The 15,224-nt window shown below is 49.9% G+C and overlaps 7 protein-coding genes and 2 non-coding genes across 9 annotated transcripts; 5 read left to right on the plus strand and 4 right to left on the minus strand.

Moving 5' to 3' along the window:
- Positions 1–373: 373 nt before the first annotated feature.
- Positions 374–1,583, minus strand: BDW70DRAFT_147059 (slipin family protein; the record flags this gene model as incomplete). Its single annotated transcript, XM_073738662.1, has 4 exons — positions 374–610; positions 658–1,150; positions 1,219–1,333; positions 1,394–1,583. The coding sequence occupies 4 exons, from the start codon at positions 1,581–1,583 to the stop codon at positions 374–376; spliced, it is 1,035 nt and encodes a 344-aa protein (XP_073600168.1).
- A 1,296-nt stretch (positions 1,584–2,879) lies between these two features.
- BDW70DRAFT_155846 (GNAT family N-acetyltransferase) lies at positions 2,880–3,609 on the minus strand (the record flags this gene model as incomplete). Its single annotated transcript, XM_073740108.1, has 2 exons — positions 2,880–3,133; positions 3,231–3,609. 2 exons carry the CDS (start codon positions 3,607–3,609, stop codon positions 2,880–2,882), a joined length of 633 nt encoding a protein of 210 aa, XP_073600169.1.
- A 536-nt stretch (positions 3,610–4,145) lies between these two features.
- BDW70DRAFT_t37 lies at positions 4,146–4,216 on the plus strand. Its single transcript has one exon. It is a non-coding gene; the product is annotated as a tRNA-Gly (tRNA).
- A 672-nt stretch (positions 4,217–4,888) lies between these two features.
- On the minus strand, positions 4,889–6,057 carry BDW70DRAFT_62686 (oxidoreductase, short chain dehydrogenase/reductase family superfamily). Its single transcript, XM_073744422.1, has 3 exons — positions 5,368–6,057; positions 5,218–5,314; positions 4,889–5,166 (listed from the first exon to the last, which is right to left on the minus strand). The coding sequence occupies exons 1-3, from the start codon at positions 5,975–5,977 to the stop codon at positions 5,100–5,102; spliced, it is 774 nt and encodes a 257-aa protein (XP_073600170.1). The 5' UTR covers positions 5,978–6,057; the 3' UTR covers positions 4,889–5,099.
- Positions 6,058–7,414: 1,357 nt separating this feature from the next.
- Positions 7,415–9,382, plus strand: BDW70DRAFT_168712 (major facilitator superfamily domain-containing protein; the record flags this gene model as incomplete). Its single annotated transcript, XM_073742534.1, has 4 exons — positions 7,415–7,638; positions 7,709–7,979; positions 8,030–8,372; positions 8,437–9,382. 4 exons carry the CDS (start codon positions 7,415–7,417, stop codon positions 9,366–9,368), a joined length of 1,770 nt encoding a protein of 589 aa, XP_073600171.1. The 3' UTR covers positions 9,369–9,382.
- A 367-nt stretch (positions 9,383–9,749) lies between these two features.
- On the plus strand, positions 9,750–11,490 carry BDW70DRAFT_127474 (Ras-GEF domain-containing protein). The gene is made up of 3 exons (XM_073735282.1): positions 9,750–10,730; positions 10,783–10,999; positions 11,083–11,490. Exons 1-3 carry the CDS (start codon positions 9,879–9,881, stop codon positions 11,418–11,420), a joined length of 1,407 nt encoding a protein of 468 aa, XP_073600172.1. The 5' UTR covers positions 9,750–9,878; the 3' UTR covers positions 11,421–11,490.
- Positions 11,491–11,559: 69 nt separating this feature from the next.
- Positions 11,560–11,632, minus strand: BDW70DRAFT_t42. The gene has a single exon. It is a non-coding gene; the product is annotated as a tRNA-Arg (tRNA).
- A 97-nt stretch (positions 11,633–11,729) lies between these two features.
- Positions 11,730–13,633, plus strand: BDW70DRAFT_62739 (F-box protein). The gene is made up of 3 exons (XM_073744426.1): positions 11,730–12,073; positions 12,128–12,655; positions 12,717–13,633. Exons 1-3 carry the CDS (start codon positions 11,907–11,909, stop codon positions 13,360–13,362), a joined length of 1,341 nt encoding a protein of 446 aa, XP_073600173.1. The 5' UTR covers positions 11,730–11,906; the 3' UTR covers positions 13,363–13,633.
- Positions 13,564–15,213, plus strand: BDW70DRAFT_62703 (uncharacterized protein). Its single transcript, XM_073744424.1, has one exon. The coding sequence runs from the start codon at positions 13,765–13,767 to the stop codon at positions 14,938–14,940; it is 1,176 nt and encodes a 391-aa protein (XP_073600174.1). The 5' UTR covers positions 13,564–13,764; the 3' UTR covers positions 14,941–15,213.
- Positions 15,214–15,224: the final 11 nt, after the last annotated feature.

Genomic DNA, 15,224 nt, shown 5'->3' on the forward strand with positions numbered 1-15,224 from the left:
GCAGTAATTTGTCCAGCGGGACTGATGGATACCGTGCCTGGGCTAGATCGACCCCACAATGAGTTCTGGGGTGGTTCACCGCCTGCCATTGTTTACGTTATATACAATGGATTGCTTACAGAAGTTATTTCACTTTCCTTCAGTGTTTGAAGAAGTGGAGCCTGTAAACAGTGCGTTGCGCGGTTGGGTAGCGTGCGCATCTAGCTTTGTTGCCACGGCAGGTGGAAGGCTTCATAAAGATAGTCATCATGAATTCAGATAATACATATTAAAGGCGGGTATCGTGAAATTAAACCAAAAAGCAAAGCCACAAGACCAATTAAACCCCATCCCAAATACTACTGTTGTTCATGCCATATCGTCATTCTCTGGTTCAAATGTCCTCCACCACACGGGCGTTGATCGCATGCTGGAACCCATCGCCTCCCTGGGGCGGCGCGTAGCGGCTAGGTCCTTCGCCAGCATTCTCCGCCGCCGCTAGTTGCTGCTGTACGGTTTGGTTTGGCGCCGGAAGGAAGATGACCTTGCTGTTAGCCGTCTTAGCCATAGCTTGCATCGCCTCGAGGTATCGAATCTGCATAGCAGGAGCGGAGGAAAGGATATCGGCGGCCTGACCTGATTAGCTTAGATCAAGGGACAATGGCTTATAGCACATACCTGACGCATAAGTTTGGCAGACTCGACTTCGGCACGAGCGGCAATGACCTTGCTCTCTCCGATACGTTTAGACTGCGCTGCCATGGACAGCGAGTCCTGGAGGTCATCACTGAAGATAATGTCCTTGATGAGCATAGACTCGACGTTGACACCCCATCCTGAAGCCACTTCCTCAATGATCTCGGACGTTGACTGAGCAATCTCCTCACGTCGTTCGATCACATCTTGGAGAACGCGCGCACCGATGACATGACGCAATGTGGTCTGGGTACGCTCTACGAGTGCTTGCTTGATGTTGGAAATACCAAACGCCGCCTTGTGAGGCGAGACGACTTGGTAGTAGATGACGGAGGTCAAGTTCAGGGTCACGTTATCCTTGGTCATGCAAATCTGGCGAGGGACCTCGACGATTTGGATCTTCACGTCGATTGTGATAAGACGCTCACTCAGCGGGTTGACCTTGACGAGACCAGGGTCTACTGCGCGCTCGAATCTATGTTATGTTAGCTGCGCGTTTTTCGTTGTTTTCATTATTTTCGCAGGTCACTGGAGTGCACGAACCGGCCGAATCGCGTCACCAAGCCGACTTCACCTTGTTGGACGGGCCTGAAGGGGTTCGGGCATGGGCAGCAAGGAATAACTCCCAGTCCTCCGATACATTCACCGATGCTATGCTCTATAGGAATCGCTTGGTTAGCCCTCTTGAAATTGAACCCCGTCTGGGGGCTCGACATACTAAATGACGCGTACCACCCGTGCGCTTCTGGGTTGCTATCATCGTGCTCGATTGTGGATGCGTACCGCGGCTGCAGATCGGACAGACGGGGAGGCTGTACCTCGACAAGGCCATGAGGTTGCTGTGCGGCCTTGCCATTCACGCCGATGTTGGCAGCAGTGTTGATAGCGGTGCTTGATTCGGCAGACATTGTGCTAGTGTTACAAAATAGATATAATCACTGATGGATTGATGCTCCTGGAATGGAGAGCTAGGATAGAAAAAGTAAGGGCGAGGATGGTATTTAAGTAGTGCAGTCCGCAGGCTCAAGGACGTCACCTGTTGACCACCCGACCACGGTCGGGAAAGACGGCCATGGAATCGCCCGGGTGGGCCAATCTGCCCTGGGCAGTGCACTAATCTGGGGTAGCTAGCTTTCGCATTGGATAGCTTGGAGGAGGTCTCCGCTCCCAAGGCTGAGCCAGGGTCGACCACCCTTCCTTGGTTGGTGAAGTGTACAAACTTCTGGATGGGCTAAAATGTCCTGCCGAGCCCCATTCAATGACTACCTACTCGAACATATAGAAGCTCTTACATCATGATTAACCTTGAGCACTGCCTCAAGCACTTTAGCATACTGTTTGGGGCACTGACTTGTCATGTGCTTTCTCTCGTGGCCTTTTTAACGTTCTTAATGCTCGTGCATTGCCCGGTGAGAGCTGTCTCTTCAGCTAAGTCTTGCGTTCCGCTTCATGCAGCTCAGGCAATTAGGAGAGCTGCTCTTCTGACATTGTCTCTAGGTTCGACCTCATAGTCAGGTATCTCCTCAAGTTCGTGATCTAGAGTAAGTATCCGGAGATGTTCATCGATTGCGCCAAGTGTCTCTGCGCCCGCCGCCCAGCAACGGGCGCATTGAGGCAGTGCTCCACAAATCCACAGTTGGCACCATTGGCAACTATTAAGGTCCTTGGTTATTATACTGGGTTGATTTCGGATCGCCAATGCACTATAATCCATATCATTGACTCGGCACGCTTTCCTGTGTCAGGCGAGCGATAGCATGAGCCATGGTTTTTAGTGTCAAATGTCTGTCGTGTTAGCGTTGCATTGGCATAGCCTTCGAGGACTCATAAGGCCATGAATGACATAGATAAGCTGATTACGGCGGGGACTGGAGTATTGGTCTCAGTTCAACCTGGTTTGGTCTGGACGTGGTAATCGTTTCGATACCTTCAGCTCGGTTTCGATTTCCAAACTAGTAGATACACGCATTATCGCAATCACCGTTGCTTATTGCTGGGGACCATTTGTGCAGTTTGCTCTTTGTATTGTGCATGTTCGTGCCACCTTTGCTTAGTTGTATGGTGGACCCCGGCCTATATAGCTCATCTATAATATGGAATTCTTGCTGCGTTGCTGACAGTACATACTAATATGTACGTATAGAGCGGATTGGGTCTAAACGCCTGTTCATATTCCTCTCATCATGCAGCAGGAATCATTCGTCCTAAGGGTCCCAGATCATCGACCTCAGTCTAAATGTCCCAAAGCCGGAATAGGGTAGTGCCCACTGTGCGAGATCCATCTCTACCGACTTGGTTTCTTCAAAGCCAATCTTGGTGAAGAAGGCGTAGGCTTGAGGCTCTGAGGATACGGCGACAGGTACACCAGCAGCCTTTGCTTTGGCGAAGGCATGCCAAATCAAATCTCGGCCTATACCTCGACGACGGAAGGCACGATCCACCGCAATGTATACCACCTCTGCTTCATAATCAGCAGGAGACCAATATACACAGGCAATGGGCAAACTACCATAATGCTCCTTCGCCTCTAGACCGGTAAAGGAAAGCTCGCGCACTGCTTCCATCACAGCCTTGTAGACCTCTGGGTTGAAATTTTTCTGGAATATTCATCTGCTTCTCGGGGCCCTCAACACTAGGACTGGCGGCCTGCATCTGAAGTTCAGGTTGTCTGCGACAAAGGGCGATACAGCCGATAAGCTTTCCAGAGGCGTTGTCGATTACACTTAACGACTCTCGGTCGTCGCTTTCCAAATCCTGGTGCTCCAGAGCAGCCCGGTAGTCGCGTCTTTGTGCTGCTTCATTTGGCCAGTCATTGAACAAGAGTCTGTTGATTGTCAGTGACAGCTTGGAGGTGAAAAGGAGTTCTTCCAGTGCACCTAGGTCAGAGCGTTCCACTTGGCGGGATGTATAGAGGGGACTTGGAGTGGAGGCCATCGGTGCTGTTGTTCTTCGTGTTGCGTGCTCTGAAGAGCTTCCAGAACGAGCGAGGATTATTTTGCGTGCGTAGGTGGTTTCAGGATGCGCGGGCTGCAGTACTTATGCCGCTGCCTTCTTACAGGTTCCTAAAGTTCGGACTAGGTAGATATTCTGATACCTACCATACGCCGGATGCTGGGTCGGATACAGCCGCTCCTCGGGCTAAAATGATGCCTTCCCGGTTAACAATGAGAGACGATATGATTACGAAGCTGAGTTATGTTGAATGTCTGGCCATCCAAGTGCGGAGCATGTCGCAGGAACGTATAATGCCTCGGATGGTCCGATGGGGAGCGTCTGGGTCCAGGCGAATAGATTTAGTGGCTACAGTTGACCGGCCCCGTCATACTGACTCTATGTGCGCTTTAATAGAATCTTTCATGCAAAACCACCAAAAACTACACTGAAACCACACTGAAACCCTATGCGCATCTGTAGGCTCAACCATGTATTTTACTGTTAGTGGTTAATTGGATTAGCTCTTATAATAAGAAGCATCATTGGTCTAGTGGTAGAATTCATCGTTGCCATCGATGAGGCCCGTGTTCGATTCACGGATGATGCACTTATATTAGTTTTTGGGCCTTGGACCATTTGCACCAATGATAATCGATAATTACCTTTTGCTTTGTGTAAATGCAGAGTGAGGCGAAGTATAGTACAGTTGATATTGGATATGGTACTGTTTCTGTTTCCCAATCTTCTTTTTTGTTCTCTTTCAGCTTACCTTTTTTGTTGAATGCGCCCTACGGTCTGAGTCCGAAAGCCAGGAAGAAGTGCTCGAGATATATATATATTCAGGAGTCGCTTGATGGAACCTGCTCAGGACAAATCTGTTGAATTCAGATTGGCACAATCATCCCCCTAGGGTGAGCGGCCCATGCTACCTATCACACTCGGATATGCTGGAATATGCATTAACGCATACCGGTATCCTGAATCTATCGTTGGGAGATGCCCACGTTGAAAGCCCCATGGCAGCCTTAGGCATTGTCACCTGCAAGCGGGCCTTCCTTTTCGCACTGAACGTAGCCTTGAACATATCCATAGGGAAAGAGCGATGGACACAACCTGGAATGCCGATGTTCCTTCCGATCCTGGAAGCAACCGCAATTGTGAGTTCCCAGTGGTGCTACAAGTTCAAATGGCAGGTTTAATAGGTAGGCGGTGCCTGAGGATTCTTTACCGTCGCTCCTGCGCGGAAGGAACCTTGAATGTACGATGACATTGACGTGGTTTACTCGAGGCTATAACGACGATGGGAAGATGAGGTGACAAACTTGCATTAGGTAGTCATGAGAACGTTGCATTAGATTAAGAAATAGCTGAACTGGGCGTCACTTTCATCAAATTATAATCCCTGCTGACGGTTTGTCTACACTATGCCAATAGATAGCCGCAGTATCCGTACAGAGTAGATTGGCAAAGGTGTGGCGTATACAAACCGTTCACCAAGGCAGTTGTAGGGGAGTAGGCAAGTCACTACCTAGCACAGGCTCCGCAGTTCCGATATCCCTGGTATAGTTAGCGAGACCGCTCTGGGAAAATGTATTTGGAGATGTTTACCCAGGACCCCGTGGTGCCCAATATTCGCCAGTTTTGCTGATGTCGAACTTGTCAACGAACGCGGCCAGTGACCTGGCAGCCTCATCTGGGGTGACAGCTGGATAGAGTCTTAGCACTATCGATATCGTAATTAAACCTGTTGCGGCTCACCTCCACCAGCATCCCAGTACTTGTCGTACCCAACACCCTTCGTCATCTCCGTCCGCATGAACCCCGGATGTACCAAGCCCACGGCTATACCATTCGGCTCCAGATCCAAGCTCAGCAGCTTCCCAATCATATTAAGCGCCGCCTTGCTGGCATGGTGGCCATAGTTGCCGCCACCCTCTTTTTCATGGCGTAGCGTGATGCTGCCACTTTCACTGCTCACGAGAATGACTTTGCTTCCTTGGCCCAGAAACCCAGACTTAACCAGTCTCTGGACAACGAAGACTGGTGCGATTGCGGAAGTAGTGTACATCTGTATCTGCTTATCCCAATCGGGGGTGTCGAACGTCTCGAGGCCAAAGTAGCCGGCGGTGATGATCACTGCTGCGAGCTTGGTTGACGACGGGAGTTGTGAGACCAGTTTCTCTCCAACATCTGGCCTCGTGAGGTCGATATTTGGTAGCCAGGAAACGTGAGGGTGGGAGTCGGACTCGGGTGCTTTGTCGGATCGGGTTGTTGCGAAGACTCGAGTCGATGACTCAGTTGCGTAGAGGTTGCGGAGGGAGGCGCCCAGACCCCTCGTGGCCCCAACAATGAGGATGTTCCTGCTCATGTTGATTACGTCTGTTTTTCAGGCCACCAACAGATTGATTATAGGAGAGAGGGATGCGGAAGAGTTGTGTTTATGAATGGAATAGAGCTTGACGCAAGTACAGTGGTAAATGACGTATGCTAGTTCCTCCCGCAATCTCTGGTAATTGCGATCGCGATCGCCTGTGGCTGAATCGGTACCTTGATGCAAGAGCCTCTCCTTGTTGAAGCACAAACAGATAAGCTATCTGGAAATACAGCAAACGTACTATCGAGATCACTGCATACTAATGGCGTCGGCTTCTACTTTCTAGAGGGGACGACAGCGGCGTCGGGTCATTGTTCCATGGGTCACCAGCAACATGCCGACCATGAGATAGACACCTGTGCCTAGCCACTATGAAAAGGACATCAATTCTAACAACCAGCCAATTACCACTTCATTTGAGAACGCATCTCGAAGAGAACCGAATGGGCGAAAACAACCGGCACTGGCAGCCTGGGGCAGAAACTGCCTAACCGTCTTTGGCATAGCTTATAGGAATCTACGTCCACTGTTCTCATTTCATCCCACCATGCATACCAGGTGGGTAAAAAATTTCGATAGGAGCCCTATTTCTCGAAATGCCCACAGTCAGCGCTCCACACGGCAGCAGAAAACAGTGTCTTGTCGGTTCCTCTCATCCCATACTGGCACTCGGTAGCCGTGCGAGTTTCCAAGCAGTTACGGATCCACTGCCCGCCACCAGCTACCCAGAGCACCAGACGGGTTTGAGTGTCGAACATGGACGCGAGAAAAAATAAAGGGTGTCGCCTGGGAGATCATCACCGTAGTTCCCAAGTCAGATGCAATTTTTCGTAACAGGACTGTGATTCTGTAGATTATCCTTGCCCATCCCTAGTTGTTTTTCGTCCCTCCATCCGGCAACTGCTCTTAACGCGGCTGTTCGACGCCTAAACCTTCATGGATCGAGTCAACTCCACAACTTCGTCTTTCAAGGTTGATCAAAAGCAACTTCTTGGGACGAACCTAAGAGACGAGTCATAAGATCTTGTTCGGCCCCAAAGTCTCCCGGGACGGGACACACATCGTCCATTCACTGTTCAGAGCACAAAACTCAAGATTATCTGATAAGATTATCAGATCGACAAGCGTGCTCGGGCAGATCCACTTTGGCGACTAAATGAAATTCAACGTCATTTTTGTTACGGCATCTTTAACGATCATTGGTCCATACCTGATTCAAGACAAATATGATACATGCGCACTTGGAAGCCCACGCGACCAGTCTCGCACCCTCATCCCACGCGGCACAATCGGACAGCTGAACCAGCACGAGAAACAAGCATCCGACTTCGGGCCTGTGCACTACCGACCCACGCTCACCTTATCTGGCTTTAACTTTCGCGATGTCTCGGTCTCTGTCTTTTTCGGTGCCTTCAACCACAATCAGACGCCATGGGTGTTCGTCCTCTAATCCGTAGGACTCGTACGGTCCTCCGTCGCATGTCAGCGGATAAGTCCGAAGGAACAGAGAGTGATACCATCGAGCAGAGCTCAAGCTACGGCAGCGCTGGGCCGCAAGAGAAGACGCCAACCCCCAACACCCAGCATGGTGTTCAAGATGTTGAGGCCGTGACTCTCAGTTGGTCGAAGGGCACTCTGATCGCAGTTTTCATCAAGTACGTTTCACTTTCTTTTTTTTGTCATTTTTGCGGTGATCGATTTTGGTCTAATAATCAATTTCCATAGTATCTGGTTCTTATACTTTGTAAATGCGTTCCAGCTCTCTGTGACCAGCAGCTTGAATCCATACGTGACCAGTTCATTCAATGCACACTCGCTGTCCGCGCTGCCGACAGCCATTGGCGATGCATTTGCCGCTGCGACATATCTTCCCATGGCGAAATTGATGGATGTATGGGGACGTGCAGAAGGTTTTTTATTCATGGTCATATGCCTGACTATCGGGCTGGTACTCATGGCTTCCTGCAATGCCTTTGAGACCTACTGTGCCGCCAATGTAAGTCGCCGCAAACAATGTTTTGAGGAAAGCAAGCCCTAATGGCTTAGGTGTTCTACTATGTTGGTTTTTATGGTATGGAATATGCCATCGATGTCGTGACGGCCGATGCTTCGAGTTTGAGGAATCGTGCTTTTGCGTATGCATTCACGTCCTCTCCTTACATTATCACAGCCTTTGCCGGGCCAAAAGTGGCGGAGGACTTTTATTATCAAGTTTCTTGGCGATGGGGCTTTGGTGCTTGGGCAATTGCTACTCCCATAATTGCGCTGCCTCTATACGGTATGCTAAAGTATAACTTGCATAAGGCTCAGCAAGAAGGGTACCGCATCAGAAGACCGAGTGGCCGCACGGTACTCGAAAGCATCCGACACTGGTCCGTTGAGTTTGACTGTACGTATCATCCTTTTGCCGAAATATCCTTGTCTGAAGCATAAGTCTAACTTGATGTTTTCAGTGTTGGGAGTGTGCATATTTACTGCAGGCCTTGTATTGTTTCAGTTACCTTTTGACATTGCCGATTATGCACCTGAAGGCTGGGCCTCAGACTACATCATCGCCATGCTAGTTGTTGGCTTCTCGATGCTGTTCTTCTTTGCAATTTGGGAAAAGTGGCTTGCACCAGTTCCTCTCTTCGAGTGGCGTCTGCTCACCAACCGCACCATCATAGGTGCTGTACTCCTGGACGCAACTTACCAGCTCTCAAACTACTGCTGGAGCTACTACTTCACTTCCTGGCTGCAAGTCAACAATAACCTAACTATCACGACAGCAAACTACATCAACAACATCTTTGATGTGGTCTCTGGCGTACTACTACTGTTTCTCGGCTGGGTGATCCGCCGAATTGGCAAGTACAAGTGGACTTTATACATCTCGATCCCACTTTATATCTTCACCCAAGGGCTCATGATTCATTTCCGCGAACCCAATATGAGCGTCGGTTATCAAGTGATGTGCCAGGTTTTCCTTGCAGTTGCTGGGTCAGTCTTCATCCTTGTTGAACAGATTGCTATTCTTGCTGCCGTGGATCACCAGCATGTTGCCACCGCACTGGCCATTCTGAACGTTGTTGGGACTATCGGGAATTCTGCTGGTTTGACCATCAGCACATCTATCTGGCAACACACATACCGGAAGGCTCTTATCCGGTATCTTCCTGAGTCAGCCATGTCTAACTTCAGCAGCATCTACGATGACCTCAGAACGCAGATAGGGTACCCCGTAGGCAGCCCTATCAGGACGGCCATCCAGATGGCGTACGCCTATACTGAACTCAGACTACTTGCTGTTGGCTGCGGGATCATGGTGCTTGCGATTCCTTGGTGTATCCTGATTAGGGATATTGATTTGAAGAGGAAGATGCAGGTCAAGGGCACTGTTCTCTGAACTGCAGGGATAACACTATTCTTTGGTCAAATTATTCGTACTTATGGCAGTTTAGCGTAAATAAACGCGGTTCATATGCCATTCATCGTATATATAGTTTCAATCATTTTTCAGCTTCTGAAAAAAAAAACATGCCAAAGGTAATATGAACGGTACACGAGAAAGAACCAACAGTATTACTGCCCCGCCCATAGTTTGAATACGAAAGATCCGAAATCGGACAAAGCTTGGTCCTTAAATGGAATAAAAACCGCCCTAAACAGACATGCCATGCGAGCTCTAGTGGGTTCTTGACCTGAACCGTGCCCCACTGCCTGGGTACCTACTAACATCCATGAACGCTGCATCATCCTCTTCCTTCATCGTCCTTGCTCGCGCTTACGTCGGCCCCGCGGAACCCTGCATATGTAGCTACCTATATCTCACGGCTCTCGTTCACCCCTCTTGATCCTCCCGCAAAGCCTCCAATACCTAGCTTGATGGCCCCAACCGCAGAGGTGCCACACCACCATGGGCGACCCCGAACAAGACAAGATCGCTGAGTCGAACCACGTTGAGTACCCCGCTGGACTCATCTACGACGATAACGAGAGTGTTAGAGCTGGATCTCTTGCAGCACTGGTGGAACATCTTACTCATCCGAACAAGCTAGATGCGTCTTTCAACCGAATATTTCTCACGACATATACATACTTCACTTCAGGGACGGAACTTGTCCAGCTACTCCTTAGGAGGTACGATTGCGCATCACCTGTCCATTTAAATCCAACGGAAGCAGCAGAATGGTCAAGTCAGGCAAAGCCCTTGATTCAGGCACGGGTGTTAGATACCCTAAGTCAATGGCTCGAAGATTTCTGGACATGGAATGAGCCGAAAGGCCCTGAAACGCATGGGAATCTCTTAAAGCTCCAGGCATTCGTTACGGCCTTCGAGTCAAGTGCACAGCAGCAGAAGCTTCTTGAAACCATCCATTGCCGACTTGTGGGCCTCGAGCCAGAGGCCATGAGGAGGCCGCGTTCCCAGCCATCATCCATCGCAACCTCCAGCTCAAGCTCAACCGCCCCCAAGCCAATCCTGCCACGGAAGCTGAAACCGAATAAGCTCCAATTCCTCAAAATTGATGCCAGAGAGATCGCGCGCCAACTAACCCTAATGGAATCATGCATCTTTGGTAAAGTACAGCCTAATGAACTCATGCATAAAAACTGGCAAAGGAGGGAGAGCCAATACGTGGCTCCCAATGTCAGAGCCCTGATTCAATTCTTCAACCAGCTCTCTGGTTGGGTCGGAGCCCTGGTACTTGCAGAATCCGACTTGAAATCGCGGACGCAGGTTATAGGGCACTTCATCAATGTGGCCAATGTATGATCGTTCCTATAGAAGTTGGATCTAAGACTGACACGGTACCTAACAGGAATGTCATGACCTTCAGAACTACTCAGCTGTGGTCTCTATCTTGTCAGGCCTGCAGAGTGCACCTGTGTACCGGCTTGGTCGAACTTGGGCAATGGTCACACAGCGTGATTGCGACACTCTGGAACCATTACAGGCTATCATGTCGAGCGAACAGAACCATCAGACTTATCGGAATATCTTGCGTCGCGCAATACCGCCATGCATCCCATTTCTTGGTTAGTATTATTCACTAGTTCCGGGTCTTGCCACTGTACAAACCGCCCAAGTAGTAGGTACTGATCGTGAACTCGTCCCGCAGGCCTCTTCCTAAAAGACCTAATCTTCATCGAAGATGGAAACCCGGAACTAACGCCAGATAAACGACTGATCAACTTCTCCAAATACTCCATGCTGGCATCCACAATCGATACCGTCCAGCGCCTTCAAGAAGCAATGTACTGTTTACAGCCCGTACCCGAGCTGCAGGAATACATCGCGACGGAGCTGCAACGCGCAATTGGTTTAGAGAGGTTGTGGGACAGAAGCTGTGAGCTGGAGCCGAGGGGTCGGTGGGATAGAAATAGAGAGCGAGATACGTATACTGCCACAGGGGGGATGACAACTGCCATGGTTGTTGCTTGCATGGTGTTTGATTGATAGCCGCAGATTCCGGCAGGATATATCTAAGGTTGAGGTATGTGACCATGGCTTAAGTTGGACCAGAAAGAGAAAAGAACTAGCAGTCAAATATGTACAGACTGATACCTAGAGATTTTGTGTGAGGAACAAAAAAGATTGACCGACGCAGGGCTCGAACCTGCAATCTCCTGATTCGTAGTCAGACGCCTTGCCAATTGGGCCAGCCGGCCTGTTGATATGTACTGCCTATGTAAAAGCAGCATATAAGTCAACAACTCATAAATCCTAATCTTTGGACAAATTGACAATCGAAAAAGCTAGCCGTCAGCAGGCGGTCGGCAGATGAAGGGGGGCCAGCATGACGAAAACAGGATTATGAGGCGTCGGCAAGGCCCAGCCTTAGATTTGGAACTTTGACGTATAAATCCTTCATCTCCATCTCAATGCTCGCTCGCTAGCAGCTGGGGCTGTCTACGGAGTCCCTATGCCTGCCTGCACAAGTCGATGATGAGTTCATTTCTGCACGCTCTCTCATCCCATGTGAAAAGAGCCCGCGCTTCCAGCCTAAGGAAGCAGGCAGATCATAATGTCAATAATGCCGACAATAACCATGGGAACCGTGCCTCCACCTTTAGGCATAGGGTGTTTCCGTCTTCTTCCTCGCTGTCTGCGTATGCTTCCCTCTCTTCAAAAAATCTGAGCTGCCGCTGACGCCCTCTACTTAGTGTCGCGAAATCCAACAACTCAATACCTATATCCACCTCCACCTCCTCACCATGGGACCTCCTCCCCGTCGAGCTCCAAATCACTATTTTTGCCAATTGCGGGGTCACAGATTTCCTGACCCTCAAACTAGTCTGCAAAGCTTTCAATGAGGTCCTCAGTAAGCACGAGCATCCGATCGCCCGCCGATACCTGCGCCAGCGGCGGCACGGAACGCTTCCGTCGCCGATCGACACGCAGCGGACGTATACGTGGAAACCGGAGGATGATGTCGTCCTCCTTTCGGATTTGTTCCCGCCGACCATAAGCGCAAAAGGGGGCTTTTTGTATACGTTTCGGTATCTACATAGTCTGCGCCGGAGGCAGAAGCTTTGCTCGAGATTATGCTATTATCTTGCGGACCGGATTGTCAATAAGTTTGTGGCTTGTGAGGGGATGTTCATGAAGACTACCTTTGCGTCCAAGGCGGAACGGGCGGTGTTCATGAGAAGGGCAATGGGGAAGGTGTGGTCTTATCTTTCGCCGCTTATGTGAGTCAAATTTGTTTTCGGAGCTTTATTGGTGGAATGCTAACGCTGGTTGATCTGCTAGGTATTATACCTTGTACTTTCTCGAGTCCTATGCCGACGCTCGACGCGAGCAGACCAATGTCCTTTTGCGCGATTTTGAGGCTGGCCGGCTCCCCGTGCGAATACCGCCGGATATCCGTAAGAGAATGTATCAGGAATTGCAGAGGAAAATCATGCAATCTCCGCCGTTTACTGATACAACTACGCTCATATCAACCCACCACTGTCTGCGCCTGCTGGTCTCTTGGCTACGTGATACCGTCCCACCAGACGAGCAAGACGTCTCAGACGACAGCTGGATAGGCTCGCTGCTGACAGTGTCACCCTTCCAACGGCTGGTGGAATATTTCTCAGCAGAAATCGGGGACGGCGGGAACCAGCGGATGCAGCGGAAGGATTTCATGTACAATTTTCACAGGGACATCTCACTGACTGAAAACGATGAGATGAACTCCCGGGTTTTTGAGAGCGCGCCGAATGTGCATCTCCATCGCTCGGTCCAGGATGTATGGTTCGATGCTGCCACTGCTGAGATCGCGAAGAGAAGGGCTGGCAACCATAGGAAAGAGAAAGTTATGCTTTATGATGGCGTGCCTTTCTTATTCGGCTGCCCTGACTGCAAGCCGGGTGCAGGTGATGGATGGTATACTCCGTCAAGGTTACATTGACTAACTTTACATTATTTGCTTGGTTGTGGCGTTTTGGTTTAAACCGGTACATGGGCAGGTTGTTTATGCATTATGAGCCAGCGATTCTTTTAAGAGTTCCTTTTCATACACTACTTGCGTGCATCCTGTCTGACTGGTAGTCGAGCATATATACTTTGCAGTGGGTTCTTAGCGCGTTTTTGTTTGTATTGTTTGCCTCGGCGCGTCTCGGCATCAAACATCTAGGTCAACCATACAATCAAGTGTCGTCCTAATCCGGGAATTGACTGGGTGTTGAGAGTAGGTGTAGAGTGGCGAAGTACAGTTCCGACATGTGAATTTAACTCGAAAGTCCCTGTTTTCTATCTAGGACGAAACGGGCTCACTACCACCACTACATACATAATAATCAACTCGACCAATATGGCAAGCCCACACCACCTCCTCAACACATCATGGACATCCCACCGTCTCTCCCCACTCCACTACGAAATCAACAAAAATGCCGAGTCATATTCCCTCCTCACCAACAGAACCGCCCTAGACACTTACGCCGCGCGCCTGAGAGGCTACCTGACTAACTCCCTGGCTGTGGCCGGCGCGCCAACTTTGCAACATGACCCAGCAACATCCGCAACTCTCGGCGCACTTCAATCTTGTACTTGGGAAGCTATATCATCCCTTTCCTTCCTGGACGCGAACATGATTTCCCAGTATGGGGGAGAAGGTGCATTTGAGCAGAACGAGGAAGAACCCGCAGGCCTCCTAATAACCCTCACCTACGAAAACGCCACATACAAAGCCGCCCTTCTTAGCGCTGGCTCTGTCTCTAGGAACCAGAGCCAAAATCAAGAACAATTGCAGAAGCAGAGAAAGCGCAAAAGAGGCCGTCCGTCACTGAAGTCTTCAATAACGACAGTATCCGCATCAACACACCTCCCCCTTCTCCTTACACGCCTCCCGAAACCCCTCAGGGAGAGCTTCTTTTCCTTCCTTGGCTCGAACTTCGACACATATGTCTCTGCATTACGGATCTCAAGCCAGGGGCTTTGTGGAATTCTGGAAAGTTATCTTAGTGGATTGACCCCAGCTGGGGCAGTCAACGCGGATGTGGAAGAGATTATGCGCGAATTACACATAACGCTCTCCTTTGCCCCGCCGATAGCACCTTCGCTGAAGGCGCTGATTGTTTGTATCCCGAGCGAGACGTCTGGGGGTTTTATACGAGTCCCAGGGTCTACTTACGCTGGTAAGGCCGGGAATTCCGTGCTGTCTGGACTGTCTGCGTACTTATCGAAACATCTTGCTCTGGATTTGAGATTGCCGTTACTGGAAGGTGAAGCCGTTACTACTGCTGGGTCTTTGCTGACAGGGGGCCATGTGCGGCTCACGAGGATTGCGTGTGCTGGTTTTGTGGTTACCTCTGAGGGGCGACTGAAGATTGTTGCGAAGGCGGAAGACAGAGCTGGAGGAGGGGAGGGTGATGAGCGGAAAAGAGGCGAGTTGAGGAGTGGGGAGGCACTGCTCAGGGCTGTTCTGAAGAGAGCGGGAAATGGCATGGGGGGTGGATTTGATAGTCATGCTGAAGAACAAGATTAAGGTGGATTTTTCTTTCTTTTTTTGGGTTTTCATATATGATACCGCTTGGCTTTCACTCGTATGAAATGGAGATGACATTAACTTTTTCTCTTTCATAGCTTATGGTGAGCGCCAATTGTACATCTATATGGTGGATCACAAATCAGGTATCTCGAAATACGCTTTCGTTGCTCACATAAGAGAGCTCTGGCAGTATACCTGCCGTTGACCATGGACTCCATTGAATTGGCAATCGCGTACAGCATTGGAGCTCCGGCCAACTTCCATAGTTCAGACTGACCAAA

The sequence above is a fragment of the Aspergillus foveolatus genome (genome assembly GCF_047715535.1).
Source record: "Aspergillus foveolatus strain CBS 279.81 unplaced genomic scaffold BDW70scaffold_3, whole genome shotgun sequence".
NCBI classification, from domain to species: Eukaryota; Fungi; Ascomycota; class Eurotiomycetes; order Eurotiales; family Aspergillaceae; genus Aspergillus; species Aspergillus foveolatus.